Source organism: Schistocerca americana, chromosome 1, assembly GCF_021461395.2.
Source record: "Schistocerca americana isolate TAMUIC-IGC-003095 chromosome 1, iqSchAmer2.1, whole genome shotgun sequence".
NCBI lineage: Eukaryota > Metazoa > Arthropoda > Insecta > Orthoptera > Acrididae > Schistocerca > Schistocerca americana.
In genome coordinates this window covers 413,810,312-413,834,295 of record NC_060119.1, presented here as the reverse complement: position 1 = coordinate 413,834,295, position 23,984 = coordinate 413,810,312, and the positions used below count along the sequence as shown (strand labels likewise).

At 42.0% G+C, this 23,984-nt stretch overlaps 1 protein-coding gene and 1 pseudogene across 1 annotated transcript in view; both read left to right on the top strand.

Annotated features, from left to right (window-relative positions):
- The window catches only part of LOC124602110 (telomerase-binding protein EST1A), a 338,716-nt gene that overhangs the window by 238,305 nt on the left and 76,427 nt on the right, over window positions 1-23,984 (top strand). Inside the window, exon 14 of the mRNA XM_047136296.1 lies at window positions 4,592-4,737. Within this exon, the coding sequence (XP_046992252.1) occupies window positions 4,592-4,737 (146 nt within the window). The remainder of the gene's footprint in view (window positions 1-4,591; window positions 4,738-23,984) is intronic.
- On the top strand, window positions 14,596-14,713 carry LOC124555719 (annotated as a pseudogene).

Sequence of the window (23,984 nt, the reverse complement as noted above, 5' to 3'; positions counted from 1 at the left end):
TCATTAGATTTGGAGATGGTCGCATGGGGGCACTTTTTAATATTGGTCTCTTTGATGTAGAATGGCCCTACTGTACTGTATTTCCACGTATCAAATTGGTCTTTTCTATCATAGCTTGTGATGTGCATAGTTGCTGGCAATGAAAAACACTGCCATATTTGGATGCACTACTTGGGAAAGGAGAACATATAAATGAGCTGCGTTAACAAGTGTTTAATGCAGTTGGGACTGGGGTTCCCAGAAATGGACGTACTATGCAGCAAAATGCAATAATGAGGAAGATACTAATAAGATTCCACTGTATTTCACAAAAATAATCTTTATCATCATACTAAGCAATGAGAATAAGAAGAAATTGACAAAAAGCAATCAATCAATTGTTTTAAGGCTGTAATTTCATCTTTGAGCCATTGCAACATAAAGTTTTCAACCATTGTCATTTCCTGACAAACATTTGTAAGCAATTTTGCATTTTTCCTAGACACAATCACGAATCTGAAAACTTTCACGAAATCATAATGCCTGAAACAAATTATCGTCCTAAATAACGAGCAAAAGTGGGCCCAAAATTTAATAAATTTCAGGTGATACTGCTCCAGTAGTTTTATTTGGAAACCACTCATAATAGCAGTAGTACAAAATCGAAACTACATTACAATAACTTCAGGTATACTACTTTCACTGACAGTGATCTCCTCAGTAAGATCACTATAAAAAGAAACACTTCACAATATCTTATTATCATGTAGCACAATCTCCACACCACCTATTACTTTAAACACTGTAAGTGATTGATTGCTACAATGCACTTCATTCATAGAAGTATTTCAGTTATTCACTAGATGTCTGTGTCTTGAAGTAGCATTAGTGATTTCATGCAGAGGCCACCGGTACTTTAAAAAATTAATAAATCAGTTGTTTCAGGCTTGCTTTTGTTGAATTGGATGCAGTTTGTGACTGGCATCACATCATCTTTTCAGATGAGTCAATCTTTAGCTCATTGAACGAGGGTCTGGTAATGATTTACAGGTCACCCGGAGCGCAGTACATGGCGCAATACCCACAAGTTGGATGCATCACAGTCTCATGATGGGGATAGATGTCGTCAGATGGGTCAGGAATACTTCATAGATTTTATGGTCAACTTGCCACATGTCAGTATGTGTACATCACGAAACATACTGTGGTGCTGAGTGGGTGGGTGCCCTATCCCAGTGAAGTGATTCAATTCTAGCAGCACCAGTGACCTGTTTGCATGAGTCGAATCATTCAGAAATAATTTTCGCAACAGGCTGATGTTGATTTGGTCGAGTGGCCTGTTTGATTGCCAGACTTGAATCACATGAAAAAATTATGAGGTTCAATGAAATGTCATGGCTGACAACAGCCCATTGCGCACCTGACTCAACTGTGGGATGTAGCACTGTGTACATGATAAAGTCTCGTGGCAATGGGATGTATCTCCGGAGGCTGAGCACCTTCATGCCTCATCCAGTGAGGCAGGTAATCCATGGCAGTGGCGGATGAACCTCATACTAGCCTCTTTGAAATTTCCCCCCTCTCACATTACTCTGCTTTATGTTACAACATTTGATGTAAGTGTATGTTTGTTAATTGGAATTATAGGTGAACTCATTTTACTTTAAATTGTATTTATTGAATTCGTGCTATCAACACCTAATAGTGCAAATTTGAGAAAAAGCATAAACAAGTCTATTTGAATCGAAATAGAAATGGTGTCCTAAAGTGAGGCAATCAGAGACAACCCTTAGTATCAACCAATATAAGTGCAGGTAAAAACAATAACAATAGAATTCTCTTTTTTACTGGCTCTCCAACATTTTCTACATTTATTGCACTAAAAAAGTGCTATCAGGGCATAAGAAAGCTCTTTTTCAAGTTAACATTCTTTGGGAGCCCAAGGGTAGCATTCCAAGCACTATGTCCATTTTTCTGTTATAGTTTTAAGAAAAAGTACCACTGCAGAATACGCATTCAGTCTCTTCTTCTTCTTCTTCTTCAGGTTGCAACTCTGAACATTGTCCTCAATCAAATGAATGACTGAAATGTTTAGTTCCTTGTGTTTTCTCTTTTTCTTTCTCAGGAACAAAAACTTCGCTTCTGACTCCATTGATTCTGCTACGCCTTTCATCTCAACCATGTAGTAACATGTTCTTTCAGCTCGTCATCATCGTTGAAGTGTTGACCACCAAGGACAGATTTTAGATGTAAGAAGAGATGAAAGTCGCTAGGAGTGAGGTCCAGACTGTACATAGAATGATCAAATGCATCCCAGTGAAATTCCTGTAAGAGTTGTTTGGTCACATTCGCCATGTGAGGTCGGGCATTATCGTGGAAAAAAAAACATCTTTTGACAGTAATCCTCGACACTTGTTCTGTATTGCACCGAGCAATTTCTTAATGGTCTCACAGTAACCATGTGCATTGGTTGTTTGACCTCGTGGTCAATCAGCAAAATGCCTTTTCTGTCCCAAAAAATGGTGCACATCCAATCTATTGATTGCCATTTTGTTTCAGGGGTGTCGTAAGATACCCAAGTTTCATTCCCTGTGACTATCTGAGAAAGAAAACCATTGCCTTCTTCATTGTAGTGTGTCAAAAACTGAAGTACACTGGCCATCAATTGTTTTTTCTGTTGTTCAGTAAGAATTTTGGGTACCCAATGTGAGCAAAGTTTTCAAAATTTCAGTTTTTCAGTAACAATTTCATGAAGTAGTGATCGTGAGATTTGTGGAACTTCCATAGCAAGGGCACTAAGTGTAACTTACAGTTGAGCTTAATCTCCTCTTCAATTGTGTGAACCATTTCATTAGTAACCACTTCGTTCTTCATTGTGCACTTGATCACGTCCTTCATTGAACAGTCTGACCCATCTTCTACTATTGAATCACTCATAGCATTTTGTCCATAAACCTCGCAGATTTGCCAATGAATTTCCTTTCTTTGCATTTAGAAAACAAATCACAGATCTGATTCCACACACGGCAGCATTTTCAATTACTGCTGACATTATAAAGAACCACTACAAAGCGCACGAAGGCAGGAGCGATCTGAAAATGGCGTACGTATCTTCTCCTTGAGTCAGAGTAACTGCCGTGCTTGCTAGGAACTGCGATCATAGTGCTGCCGTGGATAGAAATAGAAACGGAACTTACTTTGTGAGTGACCCTCATGTTACGTTGATGCCAGAGTTTATTAGCTCATTATTAAACAGTTATTCTCTCTTATTCAGTTTCATCTGAGTGATTTTTTTCTGCTGCATCTGCTTTCTCATTCTGTCTTTTACTCCTCATAGGAGTTTTATGTATAGAGACTGTTACTTCTTTGAGAACTTAATCTGGACCTGATGGTGTTCAAAGTTTAATGAGAGAATGAATTTTAGTGTTGCGGAATAAAAGGCCAAAAGCATTGCTGTTGAGCCTTTGCTTACATTTGAATGTGATATTTCAGGAAAAATTAATGATTATCAGTTTTATTTATGCCAGGAAACTGAATAATTATTTGATTATTTACTCTTGCTTACATTTGAAATACATGCTACCTAAAAGATAAAGTTTTGCAAGAATTCTGATTCATCTAAATTCACTTTCTCCTCAAAATAATCATATTCTCTCGATCCTATAAAAGGAAAGCCCTTAACATAACTATGATAAGGTTAGTTTTAAATTTTGTGAGTGATACAGTTTTTATTAGCTCATACTACAGTAGTTCTCTTGAAGACTGCAAATAATATACACTAGTGTTGTACTTATCACGATGAGAGAACCTGCTACAGAAAGGCCATTGCCTGATGTGACGAGGGGGATAAAAAAATATTAGCCCAATGGCACATCTGATCTCTGTTTTACCAACTGATAATCACTCACTTCAGCCATGATTTACTTGCTTAGTCATGCTAACAGCTAGTTCAGACTGCATCTAGCACTGTCGTTTAAATTCCTATTTCACGATCACTGTCAACACCCTATACTTCCGTCTATAATGTTGTGAGAACAGTTTTATTTAGTTGACTATACATCATCTATATATGCAGAATGAAGTGACAAATGAAAATCTTTACCAAGGTTTCAGTCTGGATGTATACATCATAGAAGTTTGAGACTTGAAAACATTTGTGGAACCATATAGTTTCATTTGTATAACATCTTGCCATCTGAATTTACATTTTCACTGACTTTCATTATCTTTGCCTACAGTCCTGTGAAGGAATTTATCCTTCTTCCAAATTATATCACACTGTGTCAACTATAATACAGATACTAGAGTTTATTTTACTTTTAAAGTATCTATTTTTGTTGATAACTGTCTTCATCATCATACTTGAGTAAAATGTGTAACTCAGAGTCTTCAGTGTTGTCACTAAATGGACAGTGCCATACAAAACCTAACAAAACTAGTCTTAAATGAACTTGGAAAAAAGAGGAAAGAAACACATAACCAGTACAATATATTGACAAAAATATTATGTTGCATACTTATCTAGAAGTAAGATTTTGTTTCATAATGTATATTCATCTTTAAGATCATACCATAATTCCTAATACTTAAGGTGAATAATACATTTTTGCAGGATGGAAACATTCCAGGAATCGGCAGTTCAGATGTTGCGGGAGTTTCGAGCACTTTTACAGCATTCTCCAGTACCACTCAATGCCAATAGGTTCCTACAGTTGCTGGCGCTCAATATGTTTGCAATTGAAAACACACAGCTCAAAGGTAAGTGTTACACTCAAGTAATGCTATATTCCTTATTGATCTTTCTGTCTTATATATTTGCTTTGCTAATTATAAAAGGAAACAACAGTAAGGATGGTTATTAAGATTTAGTTTTATGTAAAGAGGCAAGAAATGAGAGTTGTAAAAGAACATACCAAACAAAGATAACTTCATACTCCGTTGCAAGAGAGTTACTTGTTATAAAGGAAATGGCCACCAACCTAGCTCCCCTACCCCAGCACACCCCATCCACTCCACACAACACACCCCTTCTCCCTCAGCACAACCCGCTGTGAGACACACCCCTCCTCCCAGGCGCCCCTCTCCCTCTGCCTGGACGCCCCTCCCCCTCCTCTGCCTGGACGCCCCTCCCCCTCCTCTGCCTGGACGCCCCTCCCCCTCCTCTGCCTGGACGCCCCTCCCCCTCCTCTGCCTGGACGCCCCTCCCCCTCCTCTGCCTGGACGCCCCTCCCCCTCCTCTGCCTGGACGCCCCTCCCCCTCCTCTGCCTGGACGCCCCTCCCCCTCCTCTGCCTGGACGCCCCTCCCCCTCCTCTGCCTGGACGCCCCTCCCCCTCCTCTGCCTGGACGCCCCTCCCCCTCCTCTGCCTGGACGCCCCTCCCCCTCCTCTGCCTGGACGCCCCTCCCCCTCCTCTGCCTGGACGCCCCTCCCCCTCCTCTGCCTGGACGCCCCTCCCCCTCCTCTGCCTGGACGCCCCTCCCCCTCCTCTGCCTGGACGCCCCTCCCCCTCCTCTGCCTGGACGCCCCTCCCCCTCCTCTGCCTGGACGCCCCTCCCCCTCCTCTGCCTGGACGCCCCTCCCCCTCCTCTGCCTGGACGCCCCTCCCCCTCCTCTGCCTGGACGCCCCTCCCCCTCCTCTGCCTGGACGCCCCTCCCCCTCCTCTGCCTGGACGCCCCTCCCCCTCCTCTGCCTGGACGCCCCTCCCCCTCCTCTGCCTGGACGCCCCTCCCCCTCCTCTGCCTGGACGCCCCTCCCCCTCCTCCGCCTGGAGGATACTTCATATGTTGGAAGTGTATTCCTCCAATCAGAGTGCTCAAAGTCACACTTGAACCATTCGCTGTTGCCAAACTGTCACAAGAAATAGTCAAATCCGAATTCCTTGTCTGGCTGTTCTTCACATTGTGTTTGGATATTCAGTTATCATCACCGAGATTGGCCTGCAGTAGGTAAACTTCTTACGAAATAGTGCAAAACAAAACCTTTTGAAGGCAGAGATTAAAAGCTGCTGCTGTTTCTGTATAAACAGAGATGTAACAACATAAACTCAATCTCTTCCGCAGCACAGTCCACTGTATAAAGGTATGTGGGTTAGAATATTGCAGGTTATAATTTTTTTTTACTTTTTTAAATCCACTAAATTGACATTTTACATCAATTGGTTTGAATCTAATTTTTTATTTTTAATCTTTTGTTGTATCATTTTCATCATTGTATTGACTTTTTTCTCTTTGCTCTTATTGTTCATGCTGTCATTCTTCTTCCTTTTGGGATCTGCATGTGTTGCCTATTAGCAGCAAATGAGTTCCATCCAGGACTGCTCATTGGTCAGTATTGCATAAGCTCGTGTAAGAAAAGTGAGAAGTTACAGTCCACTTTAGGAGCTGAAACTGAATATTTTTCTGTCTTTAATTGCTTGTACAAGTCAGCTTTGAAAGCTGTAAGCAAAGTGAGCATGATAATGCTGCGAGTTGCTGACCACAATTTTTCTTGGGTACATTGCACATCAAGAGGTTGTTGTTAGGTTAGGACATGAGTGTAAATTCAGGGCTACAACACATGTTGTCACCCACAGTACAGTCATTGGTCATTTAAAATGACCTGTGGACATAGCATCTCATGGCCCCACCACACCTGATGGCAACAGCTTCCAACATTGCATTACATGTGCAGCATTTTAGCACTTGTGAAGTGACCCACCATGGTTGCGCGTTGCATTTAACTGAGTGGATAGCCGATATAGCAACACTTCAATGCCAAGTGAAATACATCAACCATAGCAAACATCACTGCTTACTTGAGATGCACTTGCAAACATGCTGTTGCTGCTCGGAGATGACAGCCCCCCCCCCCCCCCCCCTGCTCTGTGTAAGTTTGTGTGTTAAATCCACCCACCAAGTGGTGGCAGGAGAAAACATATATAAAGGCTAAGTAATGTGTAAGCTTTCAGAGGCAGTGGCTCTTGCTAGTAGAAAGGTTGTAGAGGAAGGAAAAGATGAATGAAGGAAAAGAACAGGAAAGGTTTAGGAAATGGGGAGAGTTCAGGAAAGCCATCCAGAACACCAGCTCAGAGTAGACTTGCCAGACGGGATGAAAAGGTTTGTCTGATTGTGTTGGGGACGTAATTTGAATACCTGAAAGCTTAAAAAACACAAACAAACAAATAAAGTTGTAGGGCTTATGGTTGTTCTCTTACTATTGTAGTAAATGAAAAATTCTTTCCAAGAATGTTTCACTATAATATTGAGTAATTGCACACCAATTTTCAGTACTATAATGTCACTGCTTTACAAGGAAAAGATACATAAAGTTGCCAAAATGTTAGTCACAGGAAATCTGAATCAAAAATTTGACTTCGTTTGTATTAGGCCTTACCTTATATGGATGAACTACAGCGCGTTAACTGTAAGACGGCAGAGTTGTGCAGTTACAGTGCTGGCACTACAAATTGCGCATCATGGTTACACGAAAGCAGACGAAAGGCTTGGAAGTAAAACTCGCTTTAAATGTTGTTCTAAACGAAACTGGAATATATATATATATCTCTAAAAACAAAGATGATGTGACTTACCAAACGAAAGCGCTGGCAGGTCGATAGACACACAAACAAATACAAACATACACACAAAATTCAGGCTTTCGCAACAAACTGTTGCCTCATCAGGAAAGAGGGAAGGAGAGGGAAAGATGAAAGGATGTGGGTTTTAAGGGAGAGGGTAAGGAATCATTCCAATCCCGGGAGCGGAAAGACCTACCGCTCCCGGAATTGGAATGACTCCTTACCCTCTCCCTTAAAACACACATCCTTTCCTCTTTTCCTCTCCTTCCTTCTTTCCTGATGAGGCAACAGTTTGTTGCAAAAGCTTGAATTTTGTGTGTATGTTTGTGTTTGTTTGTGTGTCTTCGACCCGCCAGCGTTTTCGTTTGGTAAGTCACATCATCTTTGTTTTTAGATATATTTTTCCATCTTCCAATGGTACGCATGCTTTGTCCTGTGTATGTAGCAGCTCTCACTGAAGGTTTGTAAATGGGGTGAAGCAATTTTTTCTGCTCCCTTTCCCTTTCGCAGCATTCAATCACACACAATATAATTTTGCGAGCATCGCTACGTAATACTGGTTTCCTTCTAACCGTAGGCCTACCGGTAGGGGTTGTTGGCGACTACCGAGATTGGCCAGCAACTGCCTCTTCACTCATTTTGATAATGTTTAGCACAACTGCACAATAAAAACATGCAGAACAGTACAGCGCAAAACAATAACGAAGCAGACGACAATGGCTACCTCGTACAACACAGTCAGCTACGTAATGTTGGCAGCAGTCGAAACTGCGTGCCTACCGAAGCCTCCCGACGTTTACCGACTTCTACCGATTCAGGACTAGCAAGATGTCTGCCATCTAAAAGTTAACACACTGTACTACAAACCATGTACATTCTCCTCTTCAACTTCAAGCAGTCTTTTCTTTGCATGTTTTGATTTTCAAACTGAGTAACAATGTCAGCTGCATCAATTCTCCTGTTACTGACCTCATTCAATATCAACAGTGTAAAAGCTCCTGGATCAAATCCTAACCTCCTTAGAGTCCGTAGTCTCCCAAGATTAGCACAGTTAAAAACTAAACAAGCATCATACACTGCGACTTCATCAGCAGTTCTGGAAACAAATGTTGTCTTGGGGCATGGTTTTCCTATCAGATAGTTGTAACTTTCATTAGGACTTCATTGTTTCCATGCACACATTTTTGTACAGTTCAGGATGTGCAAAACACCAAAATATTCCCCATATTGTGACTGCATAAAACTGGAAATAAATACTGCAGGAATAAATAATATGAGGAAGTACAGAACAAAAAAGGGCTGTGGCCCCACTTCGGAGTGGAATTGGAGTGTAATATTCAGAAATTGAGATTTCAACAGTAAAAAAAGGTCCAATAAAAAACTTTTAAACAGTTTCGGTCGCTTTCGTGTGAATTGGTGCTATTGAAGAAATGTGTGACAGAACAGTACTAAATTAAGAGTACTTGTCAGAAATAATGTTACTTTATGACTTAATCTTGCAGAGAAAGATTGTTTAGAGGAGTTACAAGAACTATTGAACTAAAGCAATCCGTGCTTTGGAATATTAGTGGGCGACTTCAATGCAAAAATGGAGACACAGTTGAATAATTACTCTCCAGTAGCAAACCACAAATTCATATGAGGTAATAGAGTGGTGACATGGTAGTGGATTTCACTGAAAAAAGCTGAATGTGCATTGCAGACAAAATTTTCAAGAAAAGCCCAGATAGAAAGTGGACATAGAATGGGTCAAACAAAATTAAAAAATGAGGTTGACTGTGTGCTGTGGAACAGCAAACAGTTGCGCAGATTGTGCAGTCTTAAACCAATTCAGAATGCCTAGTGACCACTGTCTAGTAAAATGCAGACTAAAGCTGGATACCACAGTAGAAAGAAACGAACTCATTAGGCACAAGTCCAGTTTCACTGATTAAAATAATTTTAATGTAAAACAGGATGAATTTAAACTAAAAGTAAGAAACAGATGTATGATGATCTACTGAATGCTGAAACTTCAAATATAAGAAATGATGCTTCAACAAGTATTATACTGAAAATAACTAGATGGTAGAGGCAAAAATTGAGAGGACAAGAAACAGCTATGAAGAACAGAAAGAGTTAAAAAGTAATTGATGACATAAGTCATATAACATTAACTGAACTAAACTAAATCAATAAGATACAGATAAAATTCTCTTGAGCTTCCAGCCATGTCAAGTGGTTTAAAATCTATGAGCTTTCGGCTGAATACTCCTTGGCTATTGTCAAGTGATGACTGTCTTTAGGTTGCAGCTACTGTCCTTATACTGCTTTCTGTGACATCACTGGTCATCACTCTAGTATCATATAAGGTAATGTTTACATTAAGCACCCACTTCAACCTTCCAGTGGCCTGGTCCCATGCCTTGCTTAGCTGCAGGCCACCGTCGTTATTGAGGGTGTTGTCGAAAATTATTTTCTTGACCACTTCTTTTGTTAACCATCCCAGAAACTACTGGTCTATGTAATAACAGATGTCTCATTGAGTGCAATATGATGTATGTTTCCTAGAGCAGGCTCTGGTATCGCTGATATCTCAGGGTACCGAAGGTGAAAGCATGTTCCACATAGCACTGTTAAATAGTACACACAGTATGTCAGTCATGAAACTGTTCACACTCGCACAGAATTATATATAGTCTTGCTGTTCTAAGGCCTACAGTGTCTTTAACAGGCCTCATGTGTCCTGAAGAGACCTAATTGATTTTATGCCTCTTTAGGAGCCACTAATCTTTCTTTTTCGAAAACTCCTAAGCAGAAGGACCCGACGGAGGGCTCAAAGAGGCTTATGTTTTTTGCTGTTCTGTGGCTCAGTAATGGGAAGGATTAGCCACTTCCTAAAAAAGGCATAAAATTGATTCGATCGTAAGGGCTCCAGCAAAAATTCAACAACCCATGAGGCATGTGAATGGTGATGTACGCTTGGGAGTGCCAGGAATATGTAAAATACTGTGTGGGTGCAGACTGTTTTCTGTTGGACAGACTGTATGTACTATTGAACAGCACTGTGTAGAACATGAAAGATGCTTTCGCCTTCAGCACCCTGCAAATTCGTTGGTAGCAGAACATGCTCTAGAAAACAGACATCAGAGTGCATTTGACGAGACATCCGTTATTACATGGACTAATAATTTCTGCAGTAGTGAAATAAAAAAGTGATTGAGATAAAAATTTGTGAACACACTTTCAATAAGGGTGGTGACCTGCAGCTAAGTTTGGCTGCGGAATCGGCCATCAGAACGTTGAAGCGGCTGTGGTGGGTGCACAACAAAAAAATTACCTTATATGGCATTGGTATGAACACCAGTGACATCATAGAAGGCATTGCCGCTGTATAATAGTGGCAGTAGAAAGCAGATGACAGTCACCACTTGAAATGGCTGAGGAAAACTCAGCCAGAGCTTGTCTATTTTAAACCACTTGATGCAGCTGGAAGACTGAGAGAATTTTTTCAGTACATATCGCCACAAAACTTATTTGATTAGTGGAAGAATCTTTTTTTTTTTTTTTTAATACCCACTGCTCCTCGATGGTAGATCTCAATGGGCATTAGTTCCAGTTGGAACATTCCATCTATGCAGAGTTAGATTTCAGCTGACACTGAAATGAGGAATAAATACATTGTGAAAAGTGATACAAACAGGAAATGAGAGTACCTATATCCAATTTCATTCTGAGATTCGAGATTTTGTGCAGTGAAAAATAAACTCTTCCATTCCATAAAGTACATTAATTATAACCACATTCAATAAATTGATCATGAATTTACATTTTTTATTATTACTTTATTTTCAAACCAGCCTAACCACATCAAATGTGTACTGCAGTTGGATAGACCACTGTTTTTACTTGTGGTATTGTGGAAAAATTCTGAGCTATTAGAGTCGGGAAAGGAGGGGGGGGGGGGGGGGGCAGAAGAGGAAAGGAGGAATTGGAACTAGCAAACAACCTATACAGTTATCTTCCCAACAGAGATCTTGAAGTAGACCAACAACACATTAAGTCATCCAGGTGTTTCAGTATTGCCCACACAACCTGTCTTAGAACTGAAACAAATATCTACAAATATCTTCTGAAGATCGCAAAAATATCTAGATTGCTATGTTTACTTCTCACGTACTTCTCTTTCAATCAGGGCGGGAGGTGGATGCTATTGCTATGTTTGTGACAGTGGATCATTTGGAACCACATTGGTACTGAAGGACGACGACACGTGCGCGCGCGCTCACACACACACACACACACACACACACACACACACACACACACACACACACACACACAGAGAGAGAGAGAGGATGTGTGTCCATATACTTCACTTTGTAGACAAAACTATTCACTGCAGACCAATAACTGATATGTCTGGAGTGGCCTTAAATCTTGCATTGTGCGTTATGGCGTTCTGGTCATGGTGTGTGGAAGTGGGTGGCAAAAATTGTAATTCTAGTGTAATTAAGACTTGGTGCTGCCAACACAAATAATGTAGTATAATCTCTGCCTAGTGCTTCTCAATATTATTTATAATAATTGCAGGAAAAAAATAACAAAGGAAAAAATTCTGTTACTATTCTTTAGAGAAGTGATCTCATGTAGCACACTCATTTACTCATTTCTGATAGCGCACAGCAGCAATAAAGCAAGAATGAAATATCCTCACATTTAATTAAAAGTCTGAGATATCGGGAAAAAAATTGGCCAAATCACAACATGCAAAGAGAAGAGTGCTTTACCATATTGTTGTTACGCAAAACTTCATTAACTGCTGTGTTACTGTACTAACTACAGACTTTTTTGATGAAAGTGTGTAATTTTTAAGGGCAATTGGAAGCTGGTTAAATGAGAGATGCTGTGGGTTTTGGATCAGCTAAGTGAAGACATTATATGTTTACTTTTGTACAAAGGATGTGTGTTGTTATAAGCTTATTGACCTTACTCTCCCCCTCTGGTCCTCACTAACTAAAATTAATATTAATCAACCACAGTTTGATAATTCTCTGACATTTTTGTCTGCACAGCGTGTTAATGGGTGACATTGCGTAAACTGTGCTGTGTTTTGGCAGTAGAAGCAAATTTTTACATTAAAACAACAGCAATGTAGACATTACTCAAAATTCACCACTCATGAGGCTTTTCTGAAAGTTACAAATGATTAACAAACTAAGTGAAAATAAATCATTGCTTTTGTTGCATTTTCAGCAGAATTCTTTCTAGATACTAACCGAAACAGAAGTAACAATAGCCCGTTTGAATGGTGACCATGCATGTGTTATCTTGGAAGGGCTCCACCTAATATTTACAAAAATGTGAGTCTAGGCTTCATTTTAGAATGGCACTTATCCTCCTGTACTAAGCATTTCCCCTACAGCATCTGCCTATAGCTGTCAACACTACAACTCTCCCCACAAGTGCTCTGGCAATGGCACATCTATCGGCCATGTTATTCTTTCTCTCTCTCTCACACACACACACACACACACACACACACGCGCGCACACGCACACACGCACACACACACACACACACACACACACACACACACACACAGAAAGAGAGAGAGAGAGAGAGAGAGAGAGAGAGAGAGAGAGAGAGAGAGAGAGAGAGAGAATAACATGGCCGATAGAGGTGCCATTGCCAGAGCACGCGCGCGCACGTTTCTTTCTACTTCAGAACAGGAGTTCCCAAACTTTACCTCTGATAGAAAACTTACAGAATCCTGGTACTGTGATGAAACATTTCTTTTATTCAGTTATTACTTGAATTTTAAATTGTATCTAATAAATTGTAAAAAATAATTAACATATTCAGAAGTGGAAAAAAGCTGTGACTCCCGCCCCCCTCTCCCGGACCACTTATTCATGTCTCATCTAACACAGTGTGGAAAACTCTTGCTTTAGAAGACTTTTTGGTCAAAACTGTAAAAGTATAACAGTCTATTTTTGCTGTGCCTGTCTGCGTCTCAGTGTCTCCTCTGTATGGTGAGTAGCAATCTATCCTGTATGTAATAGTTCTGTTATTTAGTATCTATTCTTTCTGGAAGGTTCTCAAAATTTCTTAAGATTTTTGCGTGTTCTGGAATATTCCATATGCGTGTATAAGTAACAGAAATCTCTGTCCAGGAAGTGACTCTGTTCTGTCTGTCCTTAATAAATGTGTTTTCAATGATAAGTGTTGCTCATCGTTGATGACATGCTTTTGATTTGGACTTCATTGTGGTTATGATGTGACATTGTTTTGTGAAGACAATGGGTATTTCAAAATTTCTACACCGCTGCGGTTACAATTGGGCAATGTAAAAGCCATTGCCCACACAGACAGGAACTTAAATACAAGTATTACACCATACCATCTATTCCTGAGACAGTGAATTGCAAAACTAGAGAAAGTCAGCTGCATATCATGCTTCTGTCAGTGTTTTGTGGGGATGCTGGTTAGGATCCAATGAAATACCTGAAAGGATGCTACAAAATTGCAGAACACAATACATGGGATGATCCGGACACCCCCAAAAACATATGTTTTCATAATAGGTGCATTGTGCTGCGACATACTGGCAGGTACTCTATATAGGTGACCTCAGTAGTCATTAGAGATCGTGAGAGGGCAGAATGGGGTGCTTCATGGAACCCATGGACTTCGAACGTGGTCAGGTGATTGGGTGTCACTTGCGTCATATGTCTGTACGCGAGATTTCCACACTCCTAAACATTGTTACCGATGTGATACTGAAATGGAAACGTGGAGGGACATGTACAGCACAAAAACGTACAGGCTGACCTCGTCTGTTGACTGACAGATTAAGCCACACATCACACCGGTAAATGCCAAATGATGCCTTGATTGGTGTAAGGAGCATAAACATTGGACGATTGAACAGTGGGAAAACGTCGTGGGGACTGACAAATTACAGTACACAATGTGGCAATCCAATGGCCGGGTGTGGGTATGGCGAATGCCGGGTGAACATCATCTGCCAGTGTGTGTAGTGCCAATAGTAAAATTTGGAGGCAGTGGTGCTATGGTGCCAATGGCCTTGCTACAGTGGTAACACCGGTTCCTGTCAGATCACCGAAGTTAAGCACTGTTGGGCTGGGCTAGTACTTGGATGGGTGAACTTCCGGTCTACCGAGCGCTGTTAGCAAGCGGAGTGCACTCAGCCCTTGTGAGGCAAACTGAGGAGCTACTTCAGTGAGAAGTAGCGGCTCCGGCCTTGGAAACTGACCTATGGCCGGGAGAGCTGTGTGTTGACCACATGCCCCTCCATATCCGCATCCAGTGATGCCTGTGGGCTGAGGATGACATGGCGACCGGTCGGTACTGTTGGGCCTTCGTGGCCTGTTCAGGAGGTGTTTCAGTTTTTTTAGTGGTGCTGTGGTGTGGTCGTGTTTTTCATGGAGTGGGCTTGCAGTCCTTGTTGTTTTGCGTGGCACTATCATAGCACAGGCCTACATTGATGTTTTAAGCACCTTCTTGCTTCCCACTGTTGAAGAGCAATTCGGGGATGGTGATTGCATCTTTCAACACAATCAAACTCCTGTTCTTTCAACACGATCAAGCTCCTGTTCTTTCAACACGATCGAGCTCCTGTTCATACAGCACGGCCTGTGGCGGAGTGGTTACATGACAATAACATCCATGCAGTGGACTGGCCGTCACAGAGTCCTGACCTGTATCCTATAGGACACCTTTGGGATGTTTTGGAATGTGAACTTCATTCCAGGTGTCGCAAACCCCATCGACACCTCTCCTCAGTGCAGCACTCCATGACGAATGGGCTGCCATTCCCCAAGAAACCTTTCAGCACCTGATCGAACGTATACCTGTGAGAGTGGAAGCTGTCATCAAGACTAAGGGTGGGCCAACACTATATTCAATTCCAGCATTGCCAATAGAGGGTGGGTGATACAAACTTGTAAGTGTCCGGATACTTTCGATCTCATAGTGTATTTTAGGCAAATGTATACTTTTGCATGGAAAGGGTCTAGAACTACAAGGAGAAGCTCAGTATGGGGCCTTCAGTAGCTGGAGCTGGGACTGAATACGCAAGAGGTAACAGCTATGAATTTTGACCCCATATGTCAGGAGGTAACAGAGAATGTTGAAGAAGAGTTGTAAGTAATCTTTAGCACCATTATCCACCACCACTCAAACACGACATGAATAATGAACTCGGCCAACTCAGACTTACCCTACAGCTGTCAGACAACAACCCAGCATCTGAACGACACAGGTACACAACCAGTTAGTCTTCCAGGTATAATGCCCCATGGAAAAATATACATTTGTAGTACAAGAGGACAACGGGCTAGTATGTTTCCTCTGTGGACACCTTGGATACGGCTCTCAGGGGCTCAGCACTCATTTGCTAGATACAGGCTTGGCAATCCCATGGTTCCTGATCCGGGGTCTGGTAAGCGCTGCCAGTCCCGTCATGCTCTCGGCATGCTTCAGTGACCACTGTGCGGCACGGTGATGGAACATTGTCTATTTCACGGAACGGGGGTCTTGGCTTGACCACTCAAATCGCAAGGACAGAATAGTCCTCTATAAAAAAAACTTCAATCTGAAGGTGTACTGCGTGCTAATGGGATGCATGACTGTTGAGGTGGAACAGTCATTAGTGGGCAATCAGGGGAACTTGACACACCTCAGTTGTATAAGGCTTACTCAAGTATGCGGGCTCTATCAGAGTAGACCCTTATTTCACTAACTGCTCGTCGGACTGAGATGGAACCCTCGAAATCGTCTTTTTCTTCTCCCAGCAGGAAGGGTGTTCTGCATGGGATTATTCACATCCATTCATCCAAAAGAATGAGCGAGGCTATCCTCCTAATAATAAGAATAATTTGGACTTAAGTAGCAGGGCTCATGGAGCCGTGAATTATAATGTGTTTCTGGCGATAAAGAGGAAGTAGGGTTCATTTGACAAAGTGTCTCCCTTTTGTATCCATAAGGATTTGGAAGGCCTCCTTGTCACTTTAAAGCCTATAAAACGATTGCATAATGGCTCATTGTTGGTCGAAACTAACAGGTCAAAGCAGGTGGAATTTCTTAAGAAATCACAGAAACTGGATGGATATTATATGAAATGCACGTGCCTCTCAATTCCAATAAGGGCATAGTTGTGTGCCAAGATATCATGGCCATGGACATAGTGAAACTGAAGCAAGAATGGGCATCCTAGGAGATAGTCGATGTGGAGCAATGAAGGCAAAGAATAATGGAGAAGCTGAAAAGACTGTCACTTTCATTGTCACCTTCAAGTCTCCAACACTGCTTGAACATGTTATGGCACGGTTCCTTCAACTTACTCTTCAGCCTTAAACTCCATGCGGTACTATAAAGGCCAGCATTTTGGCCATACAACCATGAATTGTGGAGATTAGACTGTTTGTGGGAAATATGGAAAAAAGGCTCATGACGTTGGGACTGGCTGCTCATCTCCAGGGATCTGCATCAACTGCTCTGGGAACCACTCAGTCTGGAGCCAAGACTACCTTGTTTTTGCTGCAGAACGCAAAATACACGAAATAAAAGTGACCAAGCAGATCCCTGTGTTGAAGCCAAAAAGGAATATAAGACAATGAGACCCTGCTACACCATATTCTTCCATGGTGCAAAAACCTATTCCCAAGGTGGACGCTTCAGTGCAGACGACATCTACCATGCCCCTATCCACAGGTACCGGTACTTGCTGTTATCCATGTCAAGGAAAAAATAGTAAGGACAAAGCAATCCAGGCAGCTGCAACAGTTCCGCAGTGAGCATCCAGAAGACACACAAAAAGCAGAGTGCCACTCAATGCCCTCTTTCCCACTTCTCCTCGGTGGGACGTGAGGGTGCAGGGAAAGGATCCCAACGTTCAGGTCACATGTTGTCTGGGGTTTCGTCAGATGTTATTGTGGCATGTCTGACAGATGAGGAGGACATCATGGAGTTAGATACCCAGGATTCAGGCAGCCTCTTCTCTCCCCCTCACTCTACAAGTGCTTAACTTCCCTGGTGCAAAGATAGCAGTAAATTAAAACCACACTGATTACATGACTCTCATACTACAGTGGAACTTGTATGGGTTCAGGAATCGTGTGAAGGAACTGGAACTCCTAGCACAGGCACAGCCCTTGTGCTTGTGTTTACAAGAAACACATTTTAAAGATACGTCTGTCCCTGTGCTGCAGGGCTGTGTGCTATACCAACAGATGGGTCACAGTGTTTGTCACTAATGCACACAATTCCTCTGCCCTCCCCCTAGCTACTGACCTGCAAGTAGTTGCAGTTGAAGTTCGTGCACGCCGGAGGCTTGCAGTTTGGTTTGTTTTTACCTCCACTGGATGCAGTAGACTCTGAGGCTGTCACAGATCCTATGGAACATCTCCCCCAATTATTTCTCCTTCTGGGAGAATTCAATGCCCATCATGTCCCGAGGGGTTGGGTTTTGGAGGACGAGCAAAAAACCATCATAGCAAGTGTTCCTGGACTCCATCAATTGTTCCACTTGTTCTACAAAACTTTGGGAAACCATCAGGAGGATTTCCAATAAACACAGTTATTTACCAATAGCAGCAGGCTGAAACAGGGGTGTCTCCAAACGACGCCCAGAGACATCGCTTAGACGCTGGCCAAATGTTTTGCAAAAACTACAGCCGATGTAAGCCAGGATCCAGCATTTTGTTGCTGCTGTGCAACTATTGAGAGGGGCAAGTTGGATTTCAGAGCCAACTGTTCTCAGGCCTACAACTCTGCTTCCTCCATGTAGGACCTCGAATCAGCATTGTCGGAGCCTCGTGATACAGTACCAGTCAGTACTGCACGTTTCGACATTTGCCAGTGGTGTTAAAAGGTAATCCTCCTATGTTTTAATCTTATGGCAGGCAGGCAACTTCCCCAACTCATGCAGGGAGGTGGTTCTGATGGAGGAAGGCAGTTCTGATAACTCTCCTAAAACTGGGAAAGGACCGTACATCTTCCAGTAGTTACAGGAGCTGTGTAGGAAAGACCATGGAGTGAATGGTTAACTGTCATCTGGTCTGCTTGTTAGAGAGCAGCCAACTCCTTAGCCGTTCTCAGTGTGAATTCCAGAGGTTTTGATTCACTGTCGACAAGCTGACCTTGCTAGAGGCAGTTATTCAGCAGTCTCTCGTACGCAGCCATCACTGTGTCAATATATTCTTCGATATCAGTAAGGTGTACGATACTACTTGGGGACATTGTATTCTTGATAACTGCCTCAATGGAGCTTTTGTGGCCACCTCCCCAACTTCATTTCATACAGTCTTTCCTGTCTCAACAGTTTTTTCGGACCCGAGTTGGTGACATGCTGTCAGGTCATTATGGTGTCCCTCAGGGCAGTGTTTTAAGTGTTACTCTCTTTGCCATTACCGTAAACAGTGTCACATTGGCAGTAAGGATTCCTGTACAGTGCTCTTTATTTGTGGATGATTTTGTTTTTTTCTGTTCCTCTTGCAACAGCAAGCCGTCAGTTACGGAGATTAGAGGAGTGGGCTGCAAAGACAGGTTTTGTTTTCTGTGAATAAGTGTGTGTGTTTGTTTTCATTTTAATATAAGTGTGTTTGTATTCATTTTAATCGTTCTAATATTTTTAATTTGCCTGCCTTATGGGGGACACCATCCTACATTTTAGAGACTCAGTTCAGTTTGTGGTCTCATTTTTGACTCGAAATTGACATGATTGCCACACCTGAGAGACCTGAAAGCTGAAGGTACTGAATCTCTTAATGTGCTTTAGCCATAGGTCTTGGCGAGCAGACCAGTATGTCTCCTCCAGTTTTATAGGGCTTTCGTAGATTTGCTGCTGGACTACGAGTGCACAGTATATGGATCAGTGAGGCCTTCTTATTTGAAGATCATTGAGGGGATTTGGCTGGCCACGGGTGCTTATAAGACCAGTCTCATACCAAACCTTTGTGCTATGGCCAGGGAGCCACCACTTACCATCCAGTGGCTGCTCCTCATGGTGCATCAGGCATGTAAGATTCTTACAGCTTCGACTTCACTCGCACTGTTGCTCATCTGCCTCTGGGATGCCTTTTCTTCAAACATCCATGAACCACAATGTCGTTTGGGATCCGCATGCGGCGTGTGCTGGAGTCACTCGGTGTGGAGCAAGTACAACCCCAAATCCAGGGTTTTAACTGCGCGCCACCCTGGTTACGGCAGAGGTCCAGTGTCATTTTAGATTTAGTGTGGTGGAGGAGAGATTGCACACCTGCTGCTGTTTTTAATTCGATATTTACAGACATTTTATATGAGCACCACAACTATGTAGCTATCTTTAGGGATGAGTCTAAGCATGGAAACTCTGTTGGTTGCTCTGTTGTTTTTCCAGATAGTGCCCTCAAGGTCTGACTGACTCAAGAATTTACTATCTTCTATGCAGAATCCTTTGCTATCTTCTAGGCACTTGAGCAGATGGGGTGTTCTTTCCTTGTCTGTTTAGATTTTCTGAGCACACTCTACTCTTTTCAGTATTTGTACCCTGCAGATAATGTCATCCAGGACACCCTCCTTCAACTATGACGACTGGGGAACGAGGTGTCATGCTGCTGGGTACCTGGGCACATGGGAATTGAAAGGGCGAATTGAGCAACCCAAGAAGGAAGTGTGTCATCATAATCTGCAGGTATTTCAGTGTGCACTCCCCCCCCCCCCCCTACTTACATACTATGACCTCACTGTTGAGGTACAGTGACATACGTCGATGGGAAGACTAGTGGCTGTAAGTGAAGGACAGAAGCTCCGTGTAGTAAAGTGCGCAACTCGGACTTGGCATACTTCCCTCCAGTCACGTTGATGGATCGAGGTCCTTCTACTCGTCTTTGCATAGGCCACAGCGTTGTGACACGTGGATTCTTACTCCAGAGAGAGGACCTTCCCATGTGTGGTGCTTGTGGTGTGCAGATCACTGTGTGTCACATTTTATTGGACTGAGTTTTATGTGCTGACGGATCTGCCCTCAGTTTTAAGCAATGTTCAAACAAATGTGGTTCAAGTTTTAGAATTTTGTGAATTGTCGAACATTTTTAACAAGATTTTAATGTGTCAACAGGGTGACACTCCCCCACGTTTCTTGTAAGTGGCAAGCCAGTCCAATTTCCTTGTGGTTTTCTTTTAGTCCATCTGTGTTTCGTGTTCTCTGTATTTTAGTTTCATGTGTGGCTACTTTCCCTTCTAATTAGTTTTAGTGCATGTTAGATAGTGACTATGTGGTCATTTCGAGTGCATGAGTTTACAACAATTTTAGTTTATCTCCACATTTGTTTGTTTTGATAAGTGTAAGGGCACTGATGATCCTGCTGTTGGGCAACCATAACACACACACACACACACACACACACACACACACACACACACACACACACACAACCTGATATGTCATATGCCACTGCAGAGATGAGAGACAAGTATTCAGCAACTGTTAACGTTGCAAGATGTCAATGTCACAACAGTCCTATCTGTGCCAGCCAGCTGCAGATAATTGTAGTTGACCTGAAGGATGAAGCTCATTGGTGAATGGTGGACAAAGTTACTCCCCAGAGGGTCATAGCTGTTCCATTTTGCTGTACATAAATACCAGCCACTACCTTAGCTGCCGAATTCAAGAAATCTATCCTCCACAGACGATCACCAAGACTCCAAGACGTCATTCTTGACAGCTAATACGTGTGGGCGCTAGTCGACTGGGGCTTCCTTTTCTGTAATGTCAAATGCTTATTATTGCCAGCTAAAGAAGACTGTATTTCATGATAAGAAAGAAATTGTGCTGTAAGTATGGAAAATATGTCCAGCCAAGAGGAATATGTGATGCAAGAATAATTATCAGTACCAGAACACACCCCTTTGCATTTGTCATTTTAACAGAATGAGTCATGATATTATTCTCAGATGGGATTTCTTGCAGGCATCATAAGTAGTCGTAGGCTGTGGATGATTAGAACTTCAGATTGGTGAAGCTATCCCGATAAGCAGACGTAACAAAGATTTCCAGGATTTGCCATTGAAGAGATTGTTATTCTCCTGTCATCAATGAGATAAGTTCCAGTCATCAATCTAGATGCTCAATTATACTGCGAAGCTTTTGTTGATTGAATAAAGCTACTTAGGCTCAGATAAGAAATCTGCTTTCCAGCAACACAAACTGCTGCTTTACATTCCGTGCAGCACAGTCACAACGTTGCAGGGTCCCGGCATTGCGAGGGTCCTTCTGGAAGATGCCATTCTGAAGCATGGAGAAACTGTGTGATGATCTTTGGTCATCCCACAGGATGAAGACTGCCAATCATGGCCTCATAGAGTGTTTTTATAAGACATTAGTAGGTATGCTTTTGATGTACATCAATGTCAAACAGAGATATTGGAATACAGTACTGCCTGTCATAGCATTCGTATATAACACAGCAAACCAAGACACTAGAAGCTTCACATAATTATTTCTGCTTCATGGTTGCAACACCAATATGAAAATGAATACACTGTTTCTATTTCAACCAGATGATACTTGGGATGACTATGTGGAACACCTCATTACCAGGACCAAAAAGCAAGACAGCTGGATCACATGCTGTCTCTGGACACCCAGGAGAAGGACCAAGCAATGTATTGGATGTAGCCCCTGACAGTTGGTATGGATTTTTAGCATGTGCTTGAAATGGGAGACTCAGAAAACTTACTTTGGGCATTATTGTATCCTTTGCCTGGCCTCATATATGAAGTCGAGGTATATCACCCCTTCTTCTGAAAGACAAAAGTATAGAGACATTGGCTATGCCCTCCGTATGAGGCGTTACCGCAGTTCTGAGGAGCAGACTGATGATAAGAGGTTCCAGAAAACTTAAGGCTCACTCTATTATTGGGAATTTTTGATGAGGGAGGCTACCTTCCATGCTCATCAAACTGAAGATAATGTGACAACACAACCTGTACTGAGGATCCTCCAGTGCTGCCAGTCTGAGGACTATCAGCAAGATCTAGATCTTGGATGATGTAGTCAGCTCCAGTGAGAACTTAGGAGAGGGAGGAGTACTGCGAGCTGTACAATGTGGAGCAGCAAATATTTATTATTTCGTATTTATCATTCCTAGAACAATCTTGAAATTTCTTGTTTTTAGTGTTTTCATATTGTGAAAATATTCAGTTTTTGCGTACCGTATTTACTCGAATCTAAGCCGCACCTGAAAAATGAGACTCGAAATCAAGGAAAAAAAATTTTCCCGAATCTAAGCCGCACCTCAAATTTGAGACTCGAAATTCAAGGGGGGAGAGAAGTTTTAGGCCGCACCTCCAAATTGAAACAAAGTTAGTCCATTGTGATATGAGACACAATTTAGGTCAAATGAATGACGATACAGATACAGTGGTTTGGTTCGAGTCGTAAGCTTAGCAGTTAAGCTTTACCAAGTAGCCATTGCTATGCGTCAGGCGCTCCGTCCGTTTTTATACGGGTACCCTTCGTTTTTCACGTGCTTCGTCTGGTTTGAATTGATTGCTTATTTTTCTTTGATCTAATAAGTGCCATTCTCTTTGTTATAGGTGTTTACGTCACTCTAAGCTGAAAATGTGTTACTGTACTGTGTCGTGCATTGTTTGTCGCATTCTGGTAATGTGTGTTCACGACCTGTCGCCGCTCGTGGCATGGCTTGCTTTGGTGTGCGCTGCCGCTGCTTACAATTTAAAAAAAAAAGAGAGGAATCGTCTCATTAGCGAAACAATGGCAAGAGACTGCTATTTGTTGTTATTTACACTGCTGCTTTCTTTGATAATGATCAACAAGAACCAAATAATAAACTGCGTATGATAGATGATGTTCTGAACGAGAATTTAGCGAAAATTTTTCTCTGTTGAAAATCTTTGCAGACGCCTCTTTAGTACATTACTTTCTGCACAGAAATTAGAGTCATCTTAGATTTAAAAATCTACTCAATTGGTGTGCTTCATTTCTGACTGTATCACTATTAGGCATAAGAATAATACGAATATAAACATGACATGATATGTGTATTCTTCCACGTTTGCTGTTGTCTCACTCTAGTTTCGTAGTTTATTAGGCAGACAGTATTTAAATGAGATAGCAGCAAACACGAAAGAATGGCAAAATGTTTATATTGGTATTATTCTTATGGTGAAGAGAATACTGCATGTGATTCACAATTCATAAAAGTTCCCATTAGCAACCATCTCTTCTCACAGGTAGGAAAAAATTCAGAACATATATTGACAAACATTGCAAACAGTGTTGCCAGTCGGATTTTTGTAGTACATTGAAAAGCTGCTACATTCGAAGATGAACAATACGGAATTTGTATTTACTTCATTGAATAATGTATGAAAATGCAGTGGTCGAAATTCGGGGCGGAGAAAAAAGCTCGTCTTCCACCTTTTTTTAAATTTATTTACTG